Here is a 26736-nt window from a genome sequence, read left to right as displayed (position 1 = left end):
TTGTTTATGTAATGTTTATTATTTTATCATTTATATTACCTTTGGTCAATCTACATGAAGATTAATAGCAGATATTTCGCCAGTAACAAATGAGTCAGTTCCAGGTATGACCATCTATCTAAAACAACTAGGCTTTGTGAGTAGGTATCTAGCATCCTGTAGTTAACAGATTTCATTTTATTTGTGAATGATTGTAATCCTAGTTCAGTATTTTTCTTAGAACAAGTAAATTTCTTGTGTTGCACGAGATGTCAAGTATAGGTCTCCAATAATGTGGGGTTAAAGGCCAGAGAATAATTGTGAATGAGTACAGATAATTTAGTCCCCATGTTAATGTCATACATTCAATAGTTATTTTTATGTTTCTAATAATAGTAATTCAGATATCGATGTACTTGCAAGTATTGGAGCTGTAGCTAGGGAAAAGTATAATTACATATATAAAATAAGTTTGAACATGGGAATTTGTCAAGAAAATGTTGATCATCTGCAATATGTAATATTTTTATATATTACTAGGCGATCTCCTGGGGTGTTGCATAGTGGGCCAGATTTTCCTGCTGACTTGCGCTATGGTGTAGACATGCTTGAATGCCACAAAAGCAGGAAGAAATTATGGATTGTGATTTTTGCTATTAATTATTCCACTCCATGGGTGGAATTTGATCAACTTTAGTCCCTGCCAAAACAGTGGGACAATTTTCAGTTTGGGAACCTCTTGGATCAATTAGCAAGCTTTGTTGAGGCTCTATCATCCTGCCTTCGAGTTCCTCAACCAATCAGGGAGGGCGAGGGCATTGTCATACCTAAACGAGCAATAAAACGATCTCTATTTAAAGGGACTCCAGCAGAGCTCACAATGGCAGCACTAAGTGAAGAATTCAAGATACAAGTGGGAAGCAGGAAACTGGTGCAGAATGGAGGCAAAACATAGGAAGGCTGCCTGCCAGCTCTCGAACTCGACTTTGGGAGGTCATGTTGAATGCAGTGAGGATAAGAAGAGAAGTCCTTTTCCCTGAGAAAGGGAGGAGGAGGCCAGCCAGCCTCACCAAGCAGGCGTGGCTGTAAGTCACAGAGGTGGTGAGCAGCAGGAGTGTGGTGCCCTGGATCTGGATCTAGCGCCGAAGAAAAGTTTAATTTAGGTCTGGCAAGATCAATGTCCTACAACTCTCAGTTGGCATCCATCACATTCTCACCTTCCTAGCATTCTGCTCCACAACACTCTGCTGACTGATACTCCTTGCTGTCATGCATATTACTTTCTCTCAAGCCTCCTCAATTCTCCATCTCAGCAGTCAACACTCAAACTCACTCCCATCCTATTGGCCTCTCGCACCCATTCTTCACAGTCACCCTCCTCAAATGTTCATCCTCCGCAATCAGGTCATTTCTTCCACTCTTAACTCTCTGTCTTTTCTTATTGCAAGAGAAGAGAGCCCACAAGTCCAGGGGGAAACAGAACCGGGCAGAAGTGGGGGGATGGAGTGGACCTGCAGACATGGCCACCCAACCACAATGGAGTAAGAAGCACTTGAGATTGACCAGGTGGCACTGTACTGGCGATTGGCAGTGGAGATGGGGGTGGCCCGGAGACCTGGTGACAGCATTTGATGAAGCACTGCTACTTGGCAGACACTGTCACTCATGTTCAATTTATGTCACCAATACATTAAATGTCATAATCTCCACAATGCTAACTTTGAACCCTGTTTCACCTACTGTCAGCACTAATTCCTATCTTTCATTTCTCGTGGGTGCATATTGGGCCCCAATGGAGGAGATGAGGGAGGAGCCCAAGGGGTCCTCAGAGGAGGAGGACCAGCACTCTGAACATGCACCATCACATGACTCCTGCCCACCCTCCACCAGCGCAGATACACATACCTTTGTGGGTCCAGCATCTTAGAGTGACACATGGTGATGAGCACATCATGTGTGAGCGGGAACAGGTGCAGTGGGGAAAAAGAAAGCAGTGGAGAGCCCTGATCAGAGTGCACAGGACACTCCAAGCTCTGCCAATCTGGTGGGGTGGGGGTGGCATCCATGCAAAGAGAACTTGTGGAGTAGCGACAAGAAATGTCTGCTTCTGTCAGAATTTCCAGAAGCAGTACGCACCCTTGCACGGAAAATGGAGAAGTCAATTTCTAGCATGAGTGCCATGATGTCTCTGGCATTTGTGCTGATGACCACCTCCATTGAAAGAGCATTCAACCTAATGGAGAATCAGACATGGCAGGCCACAGAGTGCATGAATGCCCACATGAATGAGGAACACCTCTGTCTGCAAGTTTAGAGGATCAAACAATGAACTCCCACCACTGCAGCAAAGGCAAGAGCTCTCTGCATCTGATTAGCCTCATCACTGTCAAAGTGCACTTTTGGGTGGCCTTGGCATTATGGCATCTGAATTGGGAGATGGACCTGTGGGCTGCAGATATCCTCAGCTGATTTCCGAAAGGAGCTCGAGGTGAAGAAATATAGGGCTATGTGACTTTGACTGCCACTGGCAGTACATGGCCACCTGGCCCTCTTGGAAGAAAGTCTTGTTTCCGCAGGAGTCTCCGCTTGAGGCACTGGTGCTCAGTCATGTTGAGAAGCTGATCCTGTGCACGCCCTGTGCTGGAGGTATCGCCACCTTCAAGCTGCAGCTCTCTGTTTTCTCTTCTGCCCTGTGGAATGAAATATGGCTGCAGAGAAAGCAGTTGATGCTGCTCCTACTGCTGCTGCTGGTCCTCCTGTTCCTCTTCAAAGGTCGATTTATAATGGCTGCATGAGCTGCTCCCATTCTACAGTGAAGGCTGAGAGATCCGTTTACAGCAAGATAAGTAAGGTCCAATGACTTCCAAAAAAATTCTCCCTGTCCTGTAAATCTGGGAAATCGTGCCTTCAGGAGAAGTGCTGAGACTACAAGCTTTTCCTGTAGGCATGGCTGCAGCTGTTCTATTTCTCTATGTAAATACCTTCTACCATGGCAGTTGCATTGTTCAGTGACTTGCCACTGTGCTCTCACCTTGTGCAACTTGACGAGATCCACAGAGCTCTGGAAATCCTTGAACTAGCTTTTAAAATCAGAGCAGAAGGTTAAATTGCTATTAAGCATATTTAAATATCTGACCCAGCACCTTCAGGGGAGTTCCAACTTGCTTCCAAGTATACCCCTATTAAATGCAGAAGAGAACGGGAACATGTTGGTTTCCCCACACACCGCCATTGTTTGGGGTTTTGACACTCGGCCCCAGCATATGGTGACTGTAGGGATTTTCCCTAGTTTGCCTGTGGACGGTGTTGACCTGCTCCTAGGTAATGATCTGGCAGGGTGAAGGTGGTAACCCCACCCCCCAGTAATGAAAGAAAGACAGGAGGAGATCAGAAAGACAGGGCAGTGGCAGGAGACAGTCTCCTGCAGAATCCCTGAATGAGTAGTGGGTCAGGCCATGATCAAACTGGCTCCCCCAGAGGAGACTGCATTGGCCCACTGCAGGCAAATGACCATGAGATCTGCCTGTCCGAGATTTTCTTTGGAAAGTTAGGAGACCCAGGGAATGAATTAAATGGATATTCCCTAGCTGAGGCTCAGCGAGCCGACCCAGTATTGCGAGAGATAGCACAGGCAGCTTCTGAAAGTGAAGCAGAGGGAGTCCCTGACTGCTACTTTTTAAAGAATGAGGTACTGATGAGGAAATGGAATTTACATCACAGACCTGAGGGCAAGGAATGGGCAGTAGTTCATCAGTTAGTGGTGCCACAGAGATACTGGGGAGGAATATTAAGAAGGGCCCACGAGACTATAGTGGCTGTACATGTCGGTAATACGAAAGACCAAAACCAGCAGAAGGCAGCAGTTTGACTGGCCAAAACTTCACAAAGGTTTGGTAGAGTGCTGCCAGAGTTGCCACATGTGCCAAGTTGAGGGGAAACCCCAACCTACAGTGAAACCTGCACCCCTAAGTGCTGTACCGGTGTGGGGAGGCAGTGATGTAGTGGTATTGTCAAGGACTAGTAACCCAGCGACCCAGGGTATTGCTCTGGGGTCATGGGTTCAAATCCCACCACAGCAGAAGGTGGAATTTGAATTCAATTAATAAATCTGGAATTAAAAGCTAGTCTAACGATGGCCATGAAACCATTGTCGATTGTTGTAAAAACCCATCTGGTTCACTAATGTCCTTTAGGGAAGGAAATCTGCTGTCCTTACCTGGTCTGGCCAACATGTGACTCCAGACCCACAGCAATGTGGTTGACTCTTAGATGCCCTCTGAAATGGCCTAGCAAGCCACTCAGTTGTATCTAACAGCTACCAAGTTAACAAAAAGGAATGAAACCGGACGGACCACCCGGCATTGACCTAGGCAACGGAAACGACAACGGCAAACCCAGCCCTGTCGACCCTGCAAAGTCCTCCTTACTAACATCTGGGCGCTTGTGCCAAAGTTGGGAGAGCTGTCCCACAGACTAGTCAAGCAACAGCCTGACATAGTCATACTCACGGAATCATACCTTACAGACAATGTCCCAGACACTGCCATCACTATCCCCGGGTATGTCCTGTCCCACCGGCAGGACAGACCCAGCAGAGGTGGTGGCACAGTGGTATACAGTCGGGAGGGAGTTGCCCTGGGAGTCCTCAATTTCGACTCTAGACCCCATGAAGTCTCATGGCATCAGGTCAAACATGGACAAGGAAACCTCCTGCTGATTACCACCTACCACCCTCCCTCAGCTGATGACTCAGTACTCCTCCATGTTAAACAGCACTTGGAGGAAGCACAGAGGGTGGCGAGGTCACAAAATGTACTCTGGGTGGGGGATATCAATGTCCATCATCAAGAGTGGCTTGGTAGCACCACTACTGACCGAGCTGGCTGAGTCCTAAAGGACATATCTGCTAGACTGGGTATGTCGCAGGTGGTGAGGGAACCAACACGAGGGGAAAACATACTTGACCTCGTCCTCACCAATCTGCCTGCCGCAGATACATCTGTCCATGATAGTATTGGTAGGAGTGACCACCGCACAGTCCTTGTGGAGACCAAGTCCCGCCTTCACATTGAGCACACCCTCCTTTGTGTTGTGTGGCACTCTTTTTCTTTCTTTTGGGCCTCCTTATCTCGAGAGACAATGGATACGCGCCTGGAGGTGGTCAGTGGTTTGTGAAGCAGCGCCTGGAGTGGCTATAAAGGCCAATTCTAGAGTGACAGGCTCTTCCACAGGTGCTGCAGAGAAATTTGTTTGTCGGGGCTGTTGCACAGTTGGCTCTCGACTTGCGCCTCTGTCTTTTTTCCTGCCAACTACTAAGTCTCTTCGACTCGCCACATTTGAGCCCTGTCTTTATGGCTGCCCGCCGGCTCTGGCAAACGCTGGCAACTGACTCCCACGACTTGTGATCAATGTCACACGATTTCATGTCGCGTTTGCAGACGTCTTTAAAGCGGAGACGTGGACGGCCGGTGGGTCTGATACCAGTGGCGAGCTCGCTGTACAATGTGTCTTTGGGGATCCAGCCATCTTCCATGCGGCTCACATGGCCAAGCCATCTCAAGCGCCGCTGACTCAGTAGTGTGTACAAGCTGGGGATGTTGGCCGCCTCGAGGACTTCTGTGTTGGAGATACGGTCCTGCCACCTGATGCCAAGTATTCTCCGGAGGCAGCGAAGATGGAATGAATTGAGACGTCGCTCTTGGCTGACATACGTTGTCCAGGCCTCGCTGCCATAGAGCAAGGTACTGAGGACACAGGCCTGATACACTCGGACTTTTGTGTTCCATGTCAGTGTGCCATTTTCCCACACTCTCTTGGCCAGTCTGGACATAGCAGTGGAAGCCTTACCCATGCGCTTGTTGATTTCTGCATCCAGAGACAGGTTGCTGGTGATAGTTGAGCCTAGGTAGGTGAACTCTTGAACCACTTCCAGAGCGTGGTCGCCAATATTGATGGATGGAGCATTTCTGACGTCCTGCCCCATGATGTTCGTTTTCTAGAGGTTGATGGTTAGGCCAAATTCATTGCAGGCAGCCGCAAACCTGTCGATGAGACTCTGCAGGCACTCTTCAGTTTGAGATGTTAAAGCAGCATCGTCAGCAAAGAGGAGTTCCCTGATGAGGACTTTCCGTACTTTGGACTTCGCTCTTAGATGGGCAAGGTTGAACAACCTGCCCCCTGATCTTGTGTGGAGGAAAATTCCTTCTTCAGAGGACTTGAATGCATGTGAAAGCAGTAGGGAGAAGAAAATCCCAAAAAGTGTGGGTGCGAGAACACAGCCCTGTTTCACGCCACTCAGGATAGGAAAGGGCTCTGATGAGGAGCCACCATGTTGAATTGTGCCTTTCATATTGTCATGGAATGAGGTGATACTTAGTAGCTTTGGTGGACATCCGATCTTTTCTAGTAGTCTGAAGAGACCACGTCTGCTGACGAGGTCAAAGGCTTTGGTGAGATTAATGAAAGCAATGTCGATGGGCATCTGTTGTTCACGGCATTTCTCCTGTATCTGACGAAGGGAGAACAGCATGTCAACGGTCGATCTCTCTGCACGAAAGGCGCACTGTGCCTCAGGGTAGACGCGCTTGGCCAACTTCTGGAGCCTGTTCAGCGCGACTCGGGCAAAGTTTTGTGTTGTGTGGCACTACCACCGTGCTAAATGGGATAGATTTCGAACAGATCCAGCAACGCAAAACTGGGCATCCGTGAGGCGCTGTGGGCCATCAGCAGCAGCAGAATTGTACTCAACCACAATCTGTAACTTCATAGCCCAGCATATCCCCCACTCTACCATTAAAATCAAGCCAGGGGACCAACCCTGGTTCAGTGAAGAGTGCAGGAGGGCATGCCAGAAGCAGCACCAGGCATACCTCAATGAGATGTCAACCTGGTGAAGCGACAACACAGGACTATCTGCATGCCAAACTGCGTAAGCAGCGTGTGATAGAGCTAAGCGATCCCATTACCAACGGATCAGATCTAAGCTCTGCAGTCCTGCCACATCCCAGCCGTGAATGGTGGTGGACAATTAAACAACTAACTGGAGGTAAAAGAAGAAGGGTCACTGACCCGAAACGTTAACTCTGCTTCTCTTTCCACAGATGCTGCCAGACCTGCTGAGTGAATCCAGCATTTCTTGTTTTTGAACTAACTGGAGGTAGTGGCTCCACAAATATCCCCATCCTCAATGATGGGGGAGCCCAGCACATAAGTGCGAAAGAAAAGGCTGAAGCATTTGCAACAATCTTCAGCCAGAAGTGCCGAGTTGATGATCCATCTCTGCCTCCTCCTGAAGTCCCCAGCATTACAGATGCCAGACTTCAGCCTATTCGATTCACTCCGCGTGATATCAAGAAACGACTGAAGGCACTGGATACTGCAAAAGCTATGGGCTCTGACAATATTCTTGCAATAGTACTGAAGACCTGTGCTCCAGAGCTTGCCGCGCCCCTAGCCAAGCTGTTCCAGTGCAGCTATAACACTGGCATCTACCCTGCAATGTGGAAAATTGCCCAAGTATGTCCTGTACACAAAAAGTAGGACAAGTCCAACCTGGCCACTTACTGCCTCATTATCCGATTCTCAATCATCAGCAAAGTGATGGAAGGTGTCATTGACAATGCTATGAAACGACACTTGCTTAGCAATAACCTGCTCAGTGACGCTCAGTTTGGGTTCCGCCAGGGCCACTCAGCTCCTGACCTCATTACAGCCTTGGTTCAAACATGGACAAAAGAGCTGAACTTAAGAGGTGAGGTGAGAGTGACTGCCATTGACATTAAGGCAGCATTTGACTGAGTGTGGCATCAAGGAGCCTAAGCAAAACTGAAGTCAATGGGAATCAGGGGGAAAACCCTCCGCTGGCTGGAGTCATACCTAGCACAAAGGAAGATGGTTGTGGTTGTTGGAGGTCAGTCATCTGAGCTCCGGGACATCACTGCAGGAGTTACTCAAGGTAGTGTCCTAGGCACAAACCATCTTCAGCTGCTTCATTAATGACCTTCCTTCAATAATAAGGTTAGAAGTGGGGATGTTTGCTGATGATTGCACAATGTTTTGCACCATTCGCAACTCCTCAGATACTGAAGCAGTCCTTGTAGAAATGCAGCAAGACCTGGACAATATCCAGGCTTGGGCTGATAAGTGGCAAGTAACATTCGTGCCACACAAGTGTCAGGCAATGACCATCTCCAACAAGAGAGAATCTCACCAACTCCCCTTGACATTCTACGGCATTACCATCGCTGAATCCCCCACTATCAATATCCTAAGGGCTACCATTGACCAGAAACCGAACTGGAGTAGCCATATAAATACCGTGGCTCAAAGAGCAGGTCAGAGGCTAGGAATCCTGAGACAAGTAACTCACCACCTGACTCCCCAAAGCCTGTCCACCATCTGCAAGGCACAAGTCAGGAGTGTGATGGAATACTCTCCACTTGCCTGGATGGGTGCAGCTCCAACAACACTCAAGAAGCTCAACACCATCCAGGACAAAGCAGCCCGCTTGATTGGTACCCCATCTACAAGCATTCACTCCCTCCACCACCGACGCACAGTGGCAGCAGTGTGTACCATCTATAAGATGCACTGCGGCAACGCACCAAGGCTCCTTAGACAGCACCTTCCAAACCCGCGACCTCTACCAGCTAGAAGGACAAGGGCAGCAAATGCATGGGAACACCACCACCTGCAAGTTCCCCTCCAAGTCACACACCATCCTGACTTGGAACTATATCGCCATTCCTTCACTGTCGCTGGGTCAAATTCCTGGAACCTCCTTTCTAACAGCACTGTGGGTATACCTACATCAATTGGACTGCAGCGGTTCAAGAAGGCAGCTCACCATCACCTTCTCAAGGCCAATTAGGAATGGGCAATAAATGCTGGCCTGGCCAGCGATGCCCACATCCCATGAATGAATGAAAAAATAGGATAATCCTCCAGCAAAGGGCTGGTGAACTGTAAGGGACCCCCACTGAGAACAAAAGGGGACAGGCAGGCACATGGCTGGCAAAGGTTTAGAAAGAGAAGGGGAAAAGGTGACCCAGTGGACAGTTTAAAGGAAGACAGGGAGAAATCCCGGATGAAAGCCCCTACCGCCCGGTCAGCCAACCCAAAGAAATGTGAAATGTTAGACCCCACATCTTCCTCGGTAAATGCAGACCCTCGAAGCACTTCACCAGATTTTCTAACAGCATTTACAGGAACCTGCAGAGACAAAGAGAGACCTCTAGGGGGCAGAGAATCCGTGAGGGTGATGCCTCACCTAGTCGATGTATCACAGGTGAATGCAGTTAAATCTGCACAATTACCTGCAGGTAGGAGTGTCCCAGACAATAAAGGGGAGTAACAGAGACTCTTCTCCCACAGTCACAGGAAAAGGGAACCACCCATCCCCTGAAGCCAAAAGTCATTACAGGAATCAGGGAGTTCAGGATAGACCCACCCCCCTACCAACTATCCTGAGCAAAATAAAGGGGAACATAAAGCAGCTTTGGCACATAGAACATTTTTACTGAGCTTCAAGATTGGCGAATGAATGGAAATGAATGAGGGAAATGCATGGTTCCTTGCCGTAACTTATATTTCTCTCAAACTCTGTAATGAAAGGCGCCATTTTTCCTCAAATCGCATTTCATTCCCCTGGGTCTGGAGCTGTCAGGCAACCCCCACACCACCGCCCCCCCCCCCCCCCCCCAAAACCCTCCACCTGTCAAGACTGAGGCACACATTATGTCACCGCATGAAAAATAACTTAAAATTGCAAGCTCTGACTGGAAGGACATGTGCACAGTTCCAGAGAATGTTGAAACAATGGGGACTCAGCAGTTGCTTCCCCAATGCACAAGTGGTCAGACCAGTTTTAGTCACGTGATTAACTGGCTGTGGCAGAGAAGTTGAACTTCCAACAAAGGATTGGAAGAGAGTGCCGTGTGCTCATGGACTGAGAACATCTCCTTTCCTGTCTGCCTGCCTTCATCTCTTCCCACAGAACTGAATCTTCTGAAAACGTGTGAAACTTAGAGAGAAAGGTTTCCTATTTGAACAAGGTTTTAAGACGACTACTGGGCTCCAACGAAACGCAAGACCATATCTTCAATCAAGGATTGCAGCGAGCTGGAGAAACAGTAACAAGATATTGCCTCAAACTGTTCTACGTATCTTTTCTTTTTTCTGTCCCTATGGGCGTGTTTATATCGCGTGTGCATGCTAGTGTGGGGGTGTTGTATATCCGTAGGTGTTAACCATATTAGAGTTTAAGTTTAAGGTTTAATAAATTTCATCTTTTTTAAACCAAAGAAAGCCTGTTTATGCACATTTCTTTGCCTTACAATTGGAAAGTTGTGAACAAGGATTCGCAAAGGGGAGCTCAAAACAGTGTGTTTAAAATTAAACCCTGTTACAATAAGACCAGCAAAAGACTCCTAGACACATTTCTCACCTGTTAGTAACAAATTAATGATGAAAAGAGTTGACACAACATAACTTCCTGTTATCACTTTTATGAACAGGAAGTGCACATGGATGTAATTTATCTCTCTCCTGTGATGCAGAACACCGAGTCATGACCAAGTGTGTCGAGGTGAAGCAGCCAGGTAATATTCATACCAGGGCAAACAGATGCAAGTCAGTCTCTATTTTGAAGTTATTCCTTATTATATTTCCATTACAAATTTCCATGTCGACATTTAGAATGGAAACTGTCTAGCTAAACTGCAGCAGATGCAATTGAAAACAAAGGTAGTTCAGACTACCTGAATGCTTTTTATTGCATATAAAATTTCAACATTTAATTTTGCATCAATTCCAGCTTTGACGCAGTCGGTGCAAGATTAACTCCTTTTGCATGATGCCATGGAAGGATAACAGTCAAGGCTAGTTTGGCAACATTTTACTAAAGACTTACATTTTTTCTTGCAATGCTTAAAAAAAAAACTCCAACATTATTTTCCAGCTATCTAGCTTATTATAATTCACTAGTTTGTTAGTGCTATTTGACCAGCCACAGTTTTTAAAATAAAAATCTTATTCATGGCTCCCCACGACCTAGCCTCTATTCTTGTAATAACAGTGCGTCAATCCACCTTTCAGATCATACACTTCTTGAGTATGAGGAAGACATCTGTTGGTTCCATTGCAAAAATTCTACTCTTCTGGACAGTAGTAAAGCAGCAAACATTGATGTGATTGATCAGCCTTCAAACCTCTCTGAAATTACAGGTAATCTGCATTTTTATGATCACTTCATTTGAAGTCTTTGCATATTAATAAATATTGGTTACAGGAGTGTGACCTGTACAGATACTGCCAGTTTTTCTTCCTCGCGCATATTGCATTGTTGTAATAAAATTTTCGTTTGGATTTCAGAGCAGACTGGAAATGTTAGAAGAGAAGGAAGCTTCAACAGGTGAGATGTTGCCAGTTGGAACAATATGAAGTATCATGATTCTTTTTTTAATATAAGAATATACTCTCACCAAAGGTACTGATGTCAGTACAATGAATTGCAATGTACTAATGTTGCCTTTTATGAAAAGCTCTTTTGAAATCTGAGAAGTTTACTGTTGTGGTAAAAGAGACCATTTTAAACTTGCCCTGTTTTTTTCATGAATCTTCCTCCCTACCTCTACCTCTATATAGTTCAATGAGATTGGGAAGCTTCATTCTTATTGTGCCCAACTCAGTATGTTGCTATGGAATCAGGAGGTACTGGCAAAATACTCTCTCAAGTTAAATATAGAGAGGGTGTGTGTGTGTGGTCTGTCGCTGAACCCAGCTCCTACTGAAAAATTTCAAGTAATACGTTTGTCCATCTCTTGGACAAGGGGGAGATCACATGATTGGAACTCCTGACTTTATCCTAAACTGTATAAATATATTCTACTGAGCATATTTCTGAACACTAGAACATGTAAATAGTCTACACTGCTTTATTTTTTAAAAAATTCTCACGAAAGAAAATACCATTTACTTTTAACAACTTGTATATCCAAGAGGCTTCACAAGAAAAGGAGGGATAAATTTCTTGAAGATGAGGAAATATGTAGCGAGGCAGAAAAATTTAGGTGAAGAGTTCCAGAGTGAAGGTTATGAGGTCTGCGGAACCTGTTCACCAATGATAGTGGAGTGAGAAGGGGAAATGCGTTATACCAGAATTGAAAGTGCAGAGAGTGAAAGCGGAGAAGTAGGGCTGAAGGAGATTGCAGTGATAGAGTGGGGGGAGGCTATGGAACATTTTATAAATTGAGATAAGGATTTTAAAGTCTGTTGAGGACACATGATCATGGAGGACGGGGATGATCGATGAGTGGGACTTGCTGTGAAAGAAAATTTTTGTACTGCCAATCATATTGTTACTGCAGCATGACATGATATATTCGAGTACCATTTTTTTTCTCTCCTCTTCCACACTCTTTCCACAATCGGGAATTTTTGTCTGTTTTCTAACTGCCTTATTGGAATCTTTTGAAATCTGAGATTCATGGCAGTGTGTTAATGTTGATTTTTAACAGATTAGAGCTGAGCATTGTATTTAAGTAGGGATTTAGCACAATAATATAATCCAGAGAGTTTGAGAAGCTTCTTATTGTGTTCAAATCTATGTTGCTATGGAATCAGGAGGTGCTACCATGATGCTCTCACAAGCAAAGCTATAGAGGCTGTCTAAGGTGGCATTCTCTTCAAGAAAGCAGATGAACTAAGAACTTTAAATAGGGGAAAAAAACTGAAGCCTAAAATTTCATAGTAACTGTTTCTAGGAAACTAATTCTAAATAACCAAAATTTTGATCACTGGGGTACCTGGAGTGGGAGTAGTTGCTGAGTTTATTTTGAAGATAATTTCATTTTTTCTTCTGTATATGCATAAACATATTTATGCATTTGCTCTGTGAACTTGCTACCTCTAACAATTTACCCCTCACCCTTTCCCTGTTACGATTTGTCAATTTCTTTACAGTATGAAAGTAATTCAGAGGCTAGAAATCCTGTGGCAAGTAACTCACCTCCTGACTCCCCAATGCCTATCCACCATCTACAAGGCACAAGTCAGGAGTGTGAGAATACTCTCCACTTGCCTGGATGGGTGCAGTTCCAACAACATTCAAGAAGCTTGACACCTTCCAGGACAAAGCAGGCCACTTGATTTGGCACCGCAATCACAACCTTCAACATTCACTCCCTCTACCACCGATGCATAGTGGCAACCGTGTGTACCAGCTACAAGATGCACTGCAGCAACGCACCAAGGGTCCTTTGACTGCACCTTCCAAATCCATGACCTTTACCACCTAGAAGGACAAGGGCAGCAGTTGCATGGGAACACCACCACCTGCAAGTTCCCCTCCAAGCCACACACCATCCTGACTTGGAACTATATTGCCGTTCCTTCACTGTCACTGGGTCAAAATCCTGGAGCTCCCTTCCTAAGAGCTCTGTGGGTGTACCTACCCCACATGGACTGCAGTGGTTCAAGAAGGCAGCTTACCACCACCTTCTCAAGGGCAGCTAGGGATGGGTAATAAATGCTGGCCTGGCCAGCAATGTCCATGTCCCATGAATGAATAAACAAAAAGAACTGAAGTGAGAGGTGATGTACAAGTCAAAAGCAGAGAAAATGGCAAGACATCTACTAATAAAAACCTATCAAAACCTTTAAAATCACCCAAACACTGAATAACTAATCAGGAGGACCTACCAATAATAATTTATTAACCTCAGTGGCGCAGTGGTTAGCACCGCAGCCTCACAGCTCCAGGGACCCAGGTTCGATTCTGGGTACTGCCTGTGCGGAGTTTGCAAGTTCTCCCCGTGACCGCGTGGGTTTTCGCCGGGTGCTCCGGTTTCTTCCCACACCCAAAGACTTGCAGGTAATAGGTAAATTGGCCATTGTAAATTGCCCCTAGTGTAGGTAGGTGGTAGGGAATATGGGATTACTGCAGGGTTAGTATAAATGGCTGGTTGTTGGTCGGCACAGACTCGGTGGGCCGAAGGACCTGTTTCAGTGCTGTATCTCTAAATAAATAAAAAAAAAGAAAAGGTGAGCCAGTTAAATCACCGTTAAGATTGCATGAACTTTATTGGAGTAGTGTAGGTGGTCAAAGATGGAGGTGTCATAATGGGAGGGTATGCCAAATTGAAGTAGCAAATGAGGGGAGTTCTGGGTCACATTTGCAGATGGATAGAGATATTCAGCAAAGCAGTTTCCCCAGTTTAGATAATGTACTTAAAGTATGGATGCAGTATACTGGATTGAAAGAAATACATAGAAATTTGCAATATCAGCTGGAAGATGTTTGGGGCCCTAGACAGTAAAATGGGAAAAGGTGAATGGATAAGTGTTGTACTTGTACAAGAGATACAATAAAACTCCAGGGGAATGAAAACAGATGGGGATATTGGAGCAGTGAACCAGTATATCCCAGAAGGAAAGATCCCTTTTGGAAGGTGAAGAAGGAAGTGGAGGAAGCTGTGTTGGATTGCAGGTTGTGGAACATAATCTGTTGAATGTTAAGGCTGGGGGTGGAAGTTGAGGAAAAGGGAGATTCTATCACTGTGACGAGTAGAGGGAAAAGGTGAAGCTAGAAACTATGACCACACATGGATGGGCCATGTTTACTATAATGTAGGCTGAAGAAACAGCAGGATGTTTCAGAAGCTTTGGTATGGAAGGTGGTATTGTCAAAGCAAATATGACAGATGGGACAAGTGAAAAGAGTTCTGACAGGAAACAGGGTGGGAAGAAGTGTTATCCAGGTAGTAGAACATTTATTATCACTTAACATTTATGAAAGTTGTCTATTTTTGTTTCAGATTTCCAGCACCTGTAGTCTTTGATTTTTATTTGGATCAAAATGATTTATGTTCTCAAGTTTATTGTTAAAATAGCATTGTTTTAGGGAAAGTGTCATCTGTAGTTACTCTGCACAAAAATAAATATGCAGTATCATTTCTCACTAGTAACACAAATGCTCCGTGTGTGTGCTTGCTTTGTATTAATGTTTTAAACTGTGCTTCTGTTTGTAGGGACCATGTGTCAGACAGAGATGAGGTGCATGGGAATTCATTTACTGTTGCAGGTATTGAGGCTATATTGGTGACCTACCTATTAGATAGTAAGACAGTTGATCTGAAATGATATTTAAGGTTTATGCCCCATTAAACTGTTTGCAACCTTGGTGTTCTGTTGAACTCTGAGCACAGATCCAACCCATTATCCTGTCCATCACAAAGACTTTCATTTTGTCCTCCATGCCATTGCTCACCTCTGCATTGCTGCAGCCCATCTGCTGAAACCCTCATCCGTCCTTTTGTCGCTTCCAGACTCAACTATTCCAGTGTTCTTGTTACGGACAGGTGGTAAGTGGTGTGGGTGGCTTCCACTTTCCACCTCTCAACTGACCGCAATCATGTTTGGTTAAAAATAGTGCATTAGCCCCAGAGTGTCAAATAAACAGACAAATGACAGGTTTTCTCATAGATATGATAAAAAGGAAGATAACTATTTATTGAAACAATTCCCGAAATGGTCTCAACCTTCATTTAATCACGCATTCACACACACATGCATACATAACAATTCTTTCTTTTGGGCCTCCTTATCTCGAGAGACAATAGATACGCGCCTGGAGGTGGTCAGTGGTTTGTGAAGCAGCGCCTGGAGTGGCTATAAAGGCCAATTCTGGAGTGACAGGCTCTTCCACAGGTGCTGCAGAGAAATTTGTTTGTCTGGGCTGTTGCACAGTTGGCTCTCCCCTTGCGCCCTGTCTTTTTTCCTGCCAACTACTAAGTCTCTTCGACTCGCCACAATTTAGCCCTGTCTTTATGGCTGCCCGCCAGCTCCGGCGAATGCTGGCAACTGACTCCCACGACTTGTGATCAATGTCACACGATTTCATGTCGCGTTTGCAGAGGTCTTTATAGCGGAGACATGGACGGCCGGTGGGTCTGATACCAGTGGCGAGCTCGCTGTACAATGTGTCTTTGGGGATCCTGCCATCTTCCATGCGGCTCACATGGCCAAGCCATCTCAAGCGCCGCTGACTCAGTAGTGTGTATAAGCTGGGGGTGTTGGCCACTTCAAGGACTTCTGTGTTGGAGATATAGTCCTGCCACCTGATGCCAAGTATTCTCCGAAGGCAGCGAAGATGGAATGAATTGAGACGTCGCTCTTGGCTGGCATACGTTGTCCAGGCCTCGCTGCCATAGAGCAAGGAATAGATAGAGAAAAAAGGGTAGGATGCAATTCAAATCCAAGGTGATATGAGTTTGTGGTTTGCAGAATACTGTTCAGTCTTCTCAGGAGGAAAGTCTTTTTTTAAAGGTGTAGGCCTGGATGTTTACAGTCTTGATCTTGCTGAGGTGTTGTAGAGCTCTAGTGGTTAAACTCAGCCCAAAGTTGGTGATGTAAATTTGGTTTACCTTCACAGATGGAGAGTCTCAAAGTCACCTTTGTAATTCCTCTTGTTGTGGTTATTCAGCACTAATACTGCAGGATTCGTTTGTTCAGCTGGATTTCTCTCTCAGCCTCTGACTGGAAACTGGCTTTCTATGGTCTTTGCTTGATTTCCCCCTCTCTCTTCAGAGAGTTACCTTTTAAGGTTAAAAGAAATCTATCACATTTGAGTCTCGTGTCAAATGTCACAGAGCCTTCTCCCCTGGTGTGACCATTGCCACAATGGTCCAGGATATGGAAATCATGTCTATTGATGTCTGAATGGGGACCATTCTGTTACAATGGGTGCTACTTGACACCTATTCATTTTAATTTGGGCTATGAGCCAGTCTATCTCCAGAACTTTTGTTAGTTCATTCTTATAGATTAGAGTCATCAATATGCATGGAGATCCTTAACATTTCAATGGGTTCTCCCCGGAGCTATTTCAAACAAGGTTAACAAGTTTCATCCCTAGTAGACAGAGGCTGTACAGGCAGTCATGTGACTGCTTCTGTGGTACGTGTCATGTTCTTATGGCTGAGTTTAATAGTTGACTTTTTATTTTCATAATTATTTCATTACGGCTCCTTCTGAGGATGACATTCTCCTGACCAGCCTCCCACCCTTTGCCCTGGATAAACTTCAGCTCATTGAAAACTCTGCTGTCTATACCCTAACTTGCACAAAATCTTGCTCACCCATAATCCCTATCCTCACGGACCTACATTTGGCTCCCGATCTGCAACATTTCAAGTTTTAAAATTCTCATCCTCGCATGTAATCCCTTCAAGGTCTCACCTCTCCCTATTTCTGTAACCTCCCCCGTTGAAGCTTCCCATTCTTCGTGGAACTTGCCACCGCACCTCCCTCCCCAACATCACCCCGCACCCCCGTAAACCCCCCTTTTCCCCCCCCCCCCTACCCCAATCCCCTCACGCACAACCTGGAACTCCCATCAACTTCTGAGCTGCGGGATTCCCCTTCCCCCATGCCTCTCCACTTTCCTTCTCCCCACCCCGCTTTGCTTCTCTTTCCCCCCCCCCCCATTTACTTTCCCCCCCCCATTTACTTTCCCCCCCCCATTTACTTTCCCCCCCCCATTTACTTTCCCCCCCCCATTTACTTTCCCCCCCCCATTTACTTTCCCCCCCCCATTTACTTTCCCCCCCCCATTTACTTTCCCCCCCCCATTTACTTTCCCCCCCCCATTTACTTTCCCCCCCCCATTTACTTTCCCCCCCCCATTTACTTTCCCCCCCCCATTTACTTTCCCCCCCCCCCATTTACTTTCCCCCCCCCCATTTACTTTCCCCCCCCCCATTTACTTTCCCCCCCCATTTACTTTCCCCCCCCATTTACTTTCCCCCCCCCATTTACTTTCCCCCCCCCATTTACTTTCCCCCCCCCATTTACTTTCCCCCCCCCATTTACTTTCCCCCCCCCATTTACTTTCCCCCCCCATTTACTTTCCCCCCCCCATTTACTTTCCCCCCCCCATTTACTTTCCCCCCCCCATTTACTTTCCCCCCCCCATTTACTTTCCCCCCCCCATTTACTTTCCCCCCCCCATTTACTTTCCCCCCCCATTTACTTTCCCCCCCCATTTACTTTCCCCCCCCCATTTACTTTCCCCCCCCCATTTACTTTCCCCCCCCCCATTTACTTTCCCCCCCCCATTTACTTTCCCCCCCCCATTTACTTTCCCCCCCCCATTTACTTTCCCCCCCCCATTTACTTTCCCCCCCCCATTTACTTTCCCCCCCCCATTTACTTTCCCCCCCCCCATTTACTTTCCCCCCCCCATTTACTTTCCCCCCCCCCATTTACTTTCCCCCCCCCATTTACTTTCCCCCCCCCATTTACTTTCCCCCCCCCATTTACTTTTCCCCCCCCCATTTACTTTCCCCCCCCCATTTACTTTCCCCCCCCCAATTTACTTTCCCCCCCCCATTTACTTTCCCCCCCCCATTTACTTTCCCCCCCCCATTTACTTTCCCCCCCCCATTTACTTTCCCCCCCCCATTTACTTTCCCCCCCCCATTTACTTTCCCCCCCCCATTTACTTTCCCCCCCCCATTTACTTTCCCCCCCCCATTTACTTTCCCCCCCCCATTTACTTTCCCCCCCCCATTTACTTTCCCCCCCCCATTTACTTTCCCCCCCCCATTTACTTTCCCCCCCCCCATTTACTTTCCCCCCCCCCATTTACTTTCCCCCCCCCCATTTACTTTCCCCCCCCCCATTTACTTTCCCCCCCCCCATTTACTTTCCCCCCCCATTTACTTTCCCCCCCCATTTACTTTCCCCCCCCATTTACTTTCCCCCCCCCATTTACTTTCCCCCCCCCATTTACTTTCCCCCCCCCATTTACTTTCCCCCCCCCATTTACTTTCCCCCCCCCATTTACTTTCCCCCCCCCATTTACTTTCCCCCCCCCATTTACTTTCTCCCCCCTCCCCCCGCACAGCCAAGCTTTTATTCATTCCACCTTTGGCTTGGCATTCATTTTTTCCTCGTGCTTCTGTCAAAGTACTTTTGAGTATTTTTTCTTTATTAAATGCATTATAGAAATGCAAGCTGTTGATGGTAAACTCAGTATATAATCTGCTTTAACCTCCCATTTGTTTCTCCCCCCCTCCCACCCCTTCCCTCTTTTAAAAACAAACCTAGTCACAGTGAAGATTCTGTAATATTCCACTCTATGCCCTGCACCATAAAAATGGGACAACCCTTTATTTTATAATCAGTATTGTTTTTAAACACCAACTAAACCATAAACTTTATCAAACAGTAAATAACAGCAACTTTAGGATACGTTTTATTAAATTGTATTTTATTTATAGAGGGAAAAATAAACCGCATTCAAACAGCAAAAACATTTTCAATGAAATAAATTATCTGTTGCATATTATGAATAATAAGCTTGAGGATAAAAATTCCCACTTGCATCTTAGAACCTAATCCAAACTGCTGCTGCTTCTTGCTACCTGCCTGTGGCCTCTACTGGTCTCAGCTCCCATCTCATCCTTGTAGTGGTGGGCTTACGAATATACAAATTAGGAGCAAGAGTAGGCCACTCGGCTCTTCGAGCCTGCTCCGCCGTTCAATAAGTTCATGGCTGGACTGATTATTCCACATTTCCACCTACCCGCGATAACCTTCCACCCTCTTGCTTATCAAGAATCTATCTCCCTCTGCCTTAAAATTATTCAAAGACTCTGCTGCCACCCCCTTTTGAGGAAGAGAATTCTACCTGTTAGCAGCTGCCCGCCATCCGGCGAGAGTTTGTATTGCCAATTTCCTGTCCTTGAACTGGGAATCACCCAACATTTTATTGTACTTTTTTTTTTCTTTCATGGGATGTGAGCGCTATCAAGACCAACATTTATTGCCCATCCCTAATTGACCCTGAGAAGGTGGCGGTGAACTGCTGCAGTCCATCTGGCGTAGGAACACCCACAATGTTGTTCAGAAGGGAATTCCAGGGTTTAGACTCAGCGATAATGAAGGAACACTGATGTATTTCCAAGTCAGGATGGTGTGTGACATGGAAGGGAACTTGCAGGTGGTTGGAGGCTTGTTGAGTTGCTGCAGTGCATCTTGTATGTGGTACACGCTGCTGCCACTGTGTGCTGTGGTGGAGGGAGCGAATGTCTAATGTGATGGATGGGGTGCCGGTTAAGTGGGCTACTTTGTCCTGGATGATGTCTAGCTTCGTGGGAGTTGTTGAAGTTGCACTCATCCAGGTAAGTGGACAAGAGAAACCTTGGTGACTTGTGGAAATGTTTACAGAGAAGTGACATGTCAAGATTTATGGTGGTCGGGAGGTTTCACTTTTGGGTTATTGTTTTGATTCAGTTGGGGTGTGGACTGTGTTGAAAGCAGTTGAGTTTGTAGCCTGATGAAAATCACCCAGCTCCTCTTTCTCTACCTCTTTGAAAAAATCTTGCGAATCCAGTGTATGAGAGCTAAAACCCCTGCTACTGCATTTCTCCTGAGTCGCTTCTGGAAGGCCTGCCAGATTAATTCACTGCTGCCTGAAAGGAACTGCTCCAGAAAAGATCCCAGCGACCCGTCTACGTGTACTCGCATGCCAGACTGTATGCTGTTTTTGGGACACAACATATCTCATCCTTTTTCTTCAAGAATTGGCCAAAGTATTCGTTTTTGTCTTTTTTTGTAAGAGACCTCAGCAGAGAATTTTTTTTTTAACCAGTGCGTGTGTATTGGGTATTTATAAAGGGAACTTTCATATTTCAGTCTGTGTGTTAATGCTTTGCTTCTTTGCTGGATAAGTCTTGTTTTATAATAAACTCGTAATTTTATTGTTTCTTAAAGAAACTTGGTAGGTACATACAAATTAGGAGCAAGAGTAGACCACTTGAGTCTGCTGCGCCATTTAATAAGATCATGGCTGATCTGATTGTAACCTGAACTCCACATTCCTGCCTACACCTAATAACCTTTCACCCCCTTGCTTAACAAGAATCTATCTGACTCTGCTTCCACCGCCTTTTGAGGAAGAGAGTTCCAAAGAATCAAGACCTCTGAGAGCAAAACATTTCTCCTCATCTCTCTCTTAAATGGGCAACTCCTTATTTTTAAACAGTGACCCCTTGTTCTAATTTCTCCCATAAGAAGAAACATCCTTTCCACATCCACCCTGACAAGACCTCTCAGAATCTTGGTGTATTTTATTCTGGGATAAAGAGTAGAGTATATGATTGACCATATCGGTAACTGGGTAAACATTTAAATATATGTTGTGAGCTGTGGAGAAGTGGAACTAGGGAAAGACAGTGCACTCCACCTGCCTCGGTCAGAACATGTAATTGGGGGTTCTGTGCAGGATAACCCAAAGCCAACAACATGAAATCATAAGTGGGGTAAAAAATAATTGAAAAGAGGAAAAGGAAAAACCAAGTTTCTCGTGCATTAGAGTGCAGTTTGCACCACCGGAATGCATTTGTCAGTTGCTATGACTTTTCTGGAGAGGGAGGATTTATCTGAGTGATTTGCAAATCTTAACCAAGACTAGGCGAAAGAAATTGGCAGAAAGTTGGAGCTAAGAAAGCAGATATAATTGAAGTAATAGCACAGCATTTGAAATTGGAAGAAGGAAAAGGCAATCCAGAGGCAGTTCAGTTGAATTAGCTAGGATTCAGTTGCAAATGAAGCAGCTTGAACTGGAAAGGGAAAGAGAATTGGAAACAAGAAAACAGGAACAGGAAAAATAGATGAAAAAACTTGAGCTTGAACAAGAAAGAAAATTGGCCATGCAAAAACTTGTACTTGAAATAGAGGAAAGGGCAAAAGAGAGCATTTCAAAGAGGAAAAGAAGAAAGGGAATTTGAATTTTAAAAGAAGATGGAACTAGGACAAAAAAGTGGCCTTGACACCAAGGAAAATTCTGGTGACGAAAGATCTGATTCTAGCCCAGAGCTCAGTGGACAGCTGTTTTAATTTGTACAAGCCCTCCCAATGTTTAAGGGAAGGAAAGTAGAGGCATTTTTCATTTCTTTTGAATAGCTAGACAGATGAAGTGGGCAAAGGAAAGCTGGACACTGCTTATGCAAAGTAGGTTGATGGGCAGAGCTCATGAAGTTTATGCTTTGCTTTCTGAGGAGGCTTCTGCAGATTGAGATGGCAAAAAAGTCAATTTTTGCTGCTTATGAGTTAGTCCCTGAAGCTTATAAGCAGAAATTTGGGAACTTCCGGAGACTGTCTGGGCAGACTTGTATAGAATTTGAGGGTAAAGCAAATTAATTTTGATCATCAGATGCGGGCTTTCAAGGTAGCAGTCACGTATGAGAACATTAGAGAAATAATTCTCCTGGAAGAATTTAAAAATTCACTCCCTCCGTTGGTAAGAACCCATGTAGAGAACCAGAAGGTTTCAACAGCCAGATGGGCAGCTGAGATCGCTGATGATTACGAGTTTGTTTACAAGCCCAAACCTTTTGTCCGTCACCCCCACAAACTCGAGAAGGATCGAAGGTGGGAGGGTGAAAGGAAGGCAAGTAGCTGGGGACAAGAAGGGACAGTTGGGAACGCCCTGGGATCTCCTCTTCAGGCCAGAAAGGAAGATGCTGAGGGTGGAAGTGAGGTCTGAAAGCCTAAGTGTGGGACACCTTCCTGCAGAATGCTGGAAGTTGCGAGGTAAACCCATGGGCCTTATTGGGGTACACGAGGCCAATGCAGAGCAAGGGGCTGTGACTGAGAGTATGACAGATTCGGCTGTATCTCTGACTGCAGCTGTAAGGCCAAGTACAAAAACTGCAGTGAGTGCAGGGGACGTGAACAAGATACCTGAGAGTTATAGGGAATTCTTGACAAAAGTTTAGTAAATTGACACAATCAGCTCTAACTGAAGCTGAGACAAAAGGAGTTCCAGAAGGCTACTGTATTAAAAATGGGATTCTGATAAGGAAGTGGGGATCTCCTCATAGACCTGTGGATGAAGAATGGACAGTAGTTCACCAGATGGTGGCACCGCCCAAGTATCGCCGGGAAATATTAAGAATAGCGCATGAAATTCCTAAGGCGGCACATGTGGGGATCTGGAAGAACCAATCACATATAGGTCGACTTTTTTACTGGCCTGGCCTTTTCAAGGATGTGGTGCAGTTTTGTAAAATGTGCCACACTTGCCAGATTGTGGGAAAACCGCAACCTGCCATAAAACCGGCACCTCTAATCCCCATACCAGTTTATGGGGAACCATTTAGTAGAGTGTTGGCTGACTGTCTAGGAACTCTACTGAAAGCAAAAGCGGGACACCAATATATACTCACTATCATGGATGTGGTGTTACAAGGTTTCCATTTTTGTGAAAACTTGAAAATTTGTATTTTAAAAAGATTGAAAAGGATTTCATGGACATTGAATTGTTGAACTTTGTGGGTGTTTTTTTTTTAAAAGGAAGGTGAACAAAAGGTTGACCAGTTTTTAAAAAAAAAGTATTGGACAGTACGTGATTTCAAGTAAACACAGCAGAGGTGTTCTAACCTGAAGGGCCAGATGTTCACAATGAAACGACAGACCGCAATATATAGCAATCACAGGATTGTTGCGGAATTGTTTTTTTAGTTTAATTTTGAACTGTTAAAAGCCAGCTGGTCTTTTGGACAAAAGAGGCAGTTGGAATTTGCGTTTGGACCTGCCAGGAGATCAGAAGAAAATCCAGACAACTGTTACCTCTCTTTGTAGAATCCCTGCTCTTGAAAAGCAAATCCTATATCTAGTTGTACTGTTCCTGTATTTTGAAGAAATCCTGAATGTTTGCAGAAACCTTGCATCTTTAAAAGAACTTTGCATCGAATGTGTAAGAACTGACACCTTTGTTGCTACACACTTGACGTAAGATCTATGTGAAGCCTTCTGTAGTTGAATTTCTTTGAACGCCTACCCAAACAGACTGTTCATCAACATTGCCTAGAAAGATTCCTAGTGGCACCTATTTGACTTTGAGACACCTCGCCAAAACAAAGGACTTCCTTTCATAACTTCTCTGCAGTCTAAGTTATTTTTTTTAATACCTTCTATTTCTTTGTAACAACTGTAAACAAAAATCCCTCTTTTGCCCCAGTTAACCGATTGTGTATGTGAGTGTGTGTGTGAGGGCTAGGATAAAAATAACGGGCTTTAATATTTCAAGTCATTTATATGTTTATTTCATTATTGGTTAGGACTTTGTTTATAATACATGGAAAATTTTGTTTATTAAAGAAACCTGGTTGGTGTGCATTATTCTAGGGATAAATACAGTATCAAATTGACTTTCGGTAAATGGGAAAATTTATTGATATGTTGTGACCTGTGGAGAAGTGGGACTGAATTAGCAGTGCGCTCCTCTCACCTTGGTCATAACAATGGCTACTCAGTTCCCAGAGGCCATTCCCTTGAGAAAAATTTCTGCGAAGGTAGTGATAGAGAACTTAACCCAGTGCTTCACTAGATATGGATTACCGATTAAGATTCAGTCGGATCCAGGTTCCAATTTTATGTCTAAATTTTTTCAGCACGTTATGTGTGATTTGGGTATAACACAGTTAAAGTCCTCAGCATATCACCCACAGACACACAGTGCTTTAGAATGGAACCATCAGACCCTCAAAACAATAATCAGGGTATACTGTCATGAATATCCCCATGATGGGGATAAAGGGCTAGAATTTCTTTAGGTGAATCCCTAGTGACAAAAACAAGTGAGTCTACCAGTTTAGTCCTTTTGAATTAGTTTATGGACATGAGGAAGGGGTCCTCTAAAACTAATCCAAGAAAGGTTTTTAAAACAGAGGGACAAATCTTCTGTGTTAGATTACGTATGTTCTGGGAGTGGCACAACAAAGCCTGCAAAGTGGCTCAGGAACACCTGAAAGCTTCTCAAATAACCATGAAGAAATGGGCAGACAAGCATGCCAAGACCCGAACATTTCAACTCGGGGATGAGGTGTTAGTATTCCTGCCTTTACAGGGCGAATCACTGAAAGCACTGTTCAGTGGTCCATATAAAATGGTCAAAAGAATTGGTGAAGTAAATTATTTGATGTACACCCCTGATGACCGGAAAAAGAATCGGCTGTGTCATATCAACATAGAACAGTACAGCACAGTCCAGGCCCTTCGGCCCACGATGTTGCGCCGACCCTTTAACCTACTCTAAGATCAAACTACCTACATACCCTTCATTATAGAAGGATATGTTAAATATGTTAAAACAATATTGCTGGGAAGAGGATAAGCAAGCACAGGTATGTTGGATAGTAAGGACAGGGAAGGATGAAATAGATAGTGAGGATGAGGCAGAAGGAAGCCTAGACGATTCTCAAATTGAAACTCCTACTATGCGGTTCGCTAATTTTGAATTGTTATGGAGATTAGATGCTATGCTTTCATATTTAGATGCAGAACAACGAGAAGACCAAGCAAGGCTAATCACAGCATTTAAAGGCGTCTGTAGGGACAAACCAGGATGTACAACCTTAGGCATACATGATGTGGATGTAGGGGAATCCTTTCCTATAAAATAGCATTTTTATCGCTGAAGTCCAGAGAAACAGGCCCAGGTGAAAGCAGAAATCCAATATATATTGGAAAACTACCTAATTGAACCCAGTCAAAGCAGCTGGAGTTCCCCAGTGGTGGATAGTGCCTAAACCTGACATTTCAACTAGATTCTGCATGGACTACAGAAAAGTTAATGCAGTAACAAAGGCAGACTCCTACTCAATTCCTCAAGTGAAAGACTGTATTGACAGACTGGGCAGTGTGACGTTTCTTACAAAAATAGATTTGTTAAAGGGATACTGGCATTTTCCATTTCCACCCCGAGCTAAAGAAATATTGGCTTTTGTTACACCAGACGGTCTTTTCCAATGTCAAGTGATGCCATTCGGGCAAAAAAAAAATTGCCCCAGCACTTTTCAGAGACCATGTGGTAGCCAATGTTCCTAACTGTGTGGTTTACCTTCATGATGTGCTGGTATACATTGTCATTTGGAAGGACCACTTGAAGCAACTGGAAGTTCTGTTCAGAAAATTACATTCGGCTGATTTAGTGATAAACCTTGCCAAAAGTGAATTTGCAAAAGCGAGGATAACCTACCTCAGGCATATAGTAGAGCAAGGACAAGTTTTGCCAAGAACAGAAGGGCACTTAGGGATGGGCAATAAATGCTGGCCTGGCCAGCGACGCCCAAATCCCATGAATGAATAAAAAAACTGAAAAAGTAGTGGAGTTCTCTACCCCTAAGACTATGTGAGATATCATGAGGCTTTTGGGGATGTGTGGTTTCTATCGCAAGTTTGTACCAAATTTCAGTACCATAGCTGCTCCACTGATGGATTTGCTTCAAAAAAAGAAAACCAAGGTAGTTTGGTAAGAGGAGTGCCAAGCATCTTTTGAGATGCTGAAAGCTATTTTGATTTATTAACCAATGTTGGCTGCCCCAAATTTCACTAAACCCTTCAGGGTAGCAATTGATGCTTCTGACCTGGGGGTCAGTGCAGTCCTCTTACAAGACGATGAATCGGCCATAGAAGGGCCAGTGGGATACTTTTCCAAAAAGCTAAATAGACACTAAAAGAGTTACTCAACAGTGGAAAAAGAAACCCTGGGCTTATTACTAGCTCTTAAACATTTTGAAGTGTATGTCTGCCGCGACTACAGAGACACACTGTTATATACTGATCACAACCCCCCAGCCTTTGTGGAAAAATTCAAAAACAAGAATGCCAGACTATTTTGTTGGAGTTTACTATTGCAACCTTATCACTTAAAGATTAACCACGTTGTGGGGGTAAATCATGTAATTGCTG

The 26736-nt window shown here is 44.9% G+C and overlaps 1 protein-coding gene across 1 annotated transcript in view; it reads left to right on the top strand.

Annotated features, from left to right (window-relative positions):
- LOC137375638 (uncharacterized) overlaps positions 1-26736 on the top strand; it is a 106978-nt gene that overhangs the window by 32073 nt on the left and 48169 nt on the right. Inside the window, exons 7-10 of the mRNA XM_068043020.1 lie at positions 10494-10577; positions 11074-11202; positions 11350-11389; positions 15006-15058. Of these exons, the coding sequence (XP_067899121.1) occupies positions 10494-10577; positions 11074-11202; positions 11350-11389; positions 15006-15058 (306 nt within the window). The remainder of the gene's footprint in view (positions 1-10493; positions 10578-11073; positions 11203-11349; positions 11390-15005; positions 15059-26736) is intronic.

The sequence above is a fragment of the Heterodontus francisci genome, chromosome 12, assembly GCF_036365525.1.
Source record: "Heterodontus francisci isolate sHetFra1 chromosome 12, sHetFra1.hap1, whole genome shotgun sequence".
In the NCBI taxonomy this organism is placed as follows: domain Eukaryota; kingdom Metazoa; phylum Chordata; class Chondrichthyes; order Heterodontiformes; family Heterodontidae; genus Heterodontus; species Heterodontus francisci.
The sequence above is the reverse complement of the archived record's forward strand: the minus strand, read 5'-3'. Positions and strand labels throughout refer to the sequence as shown.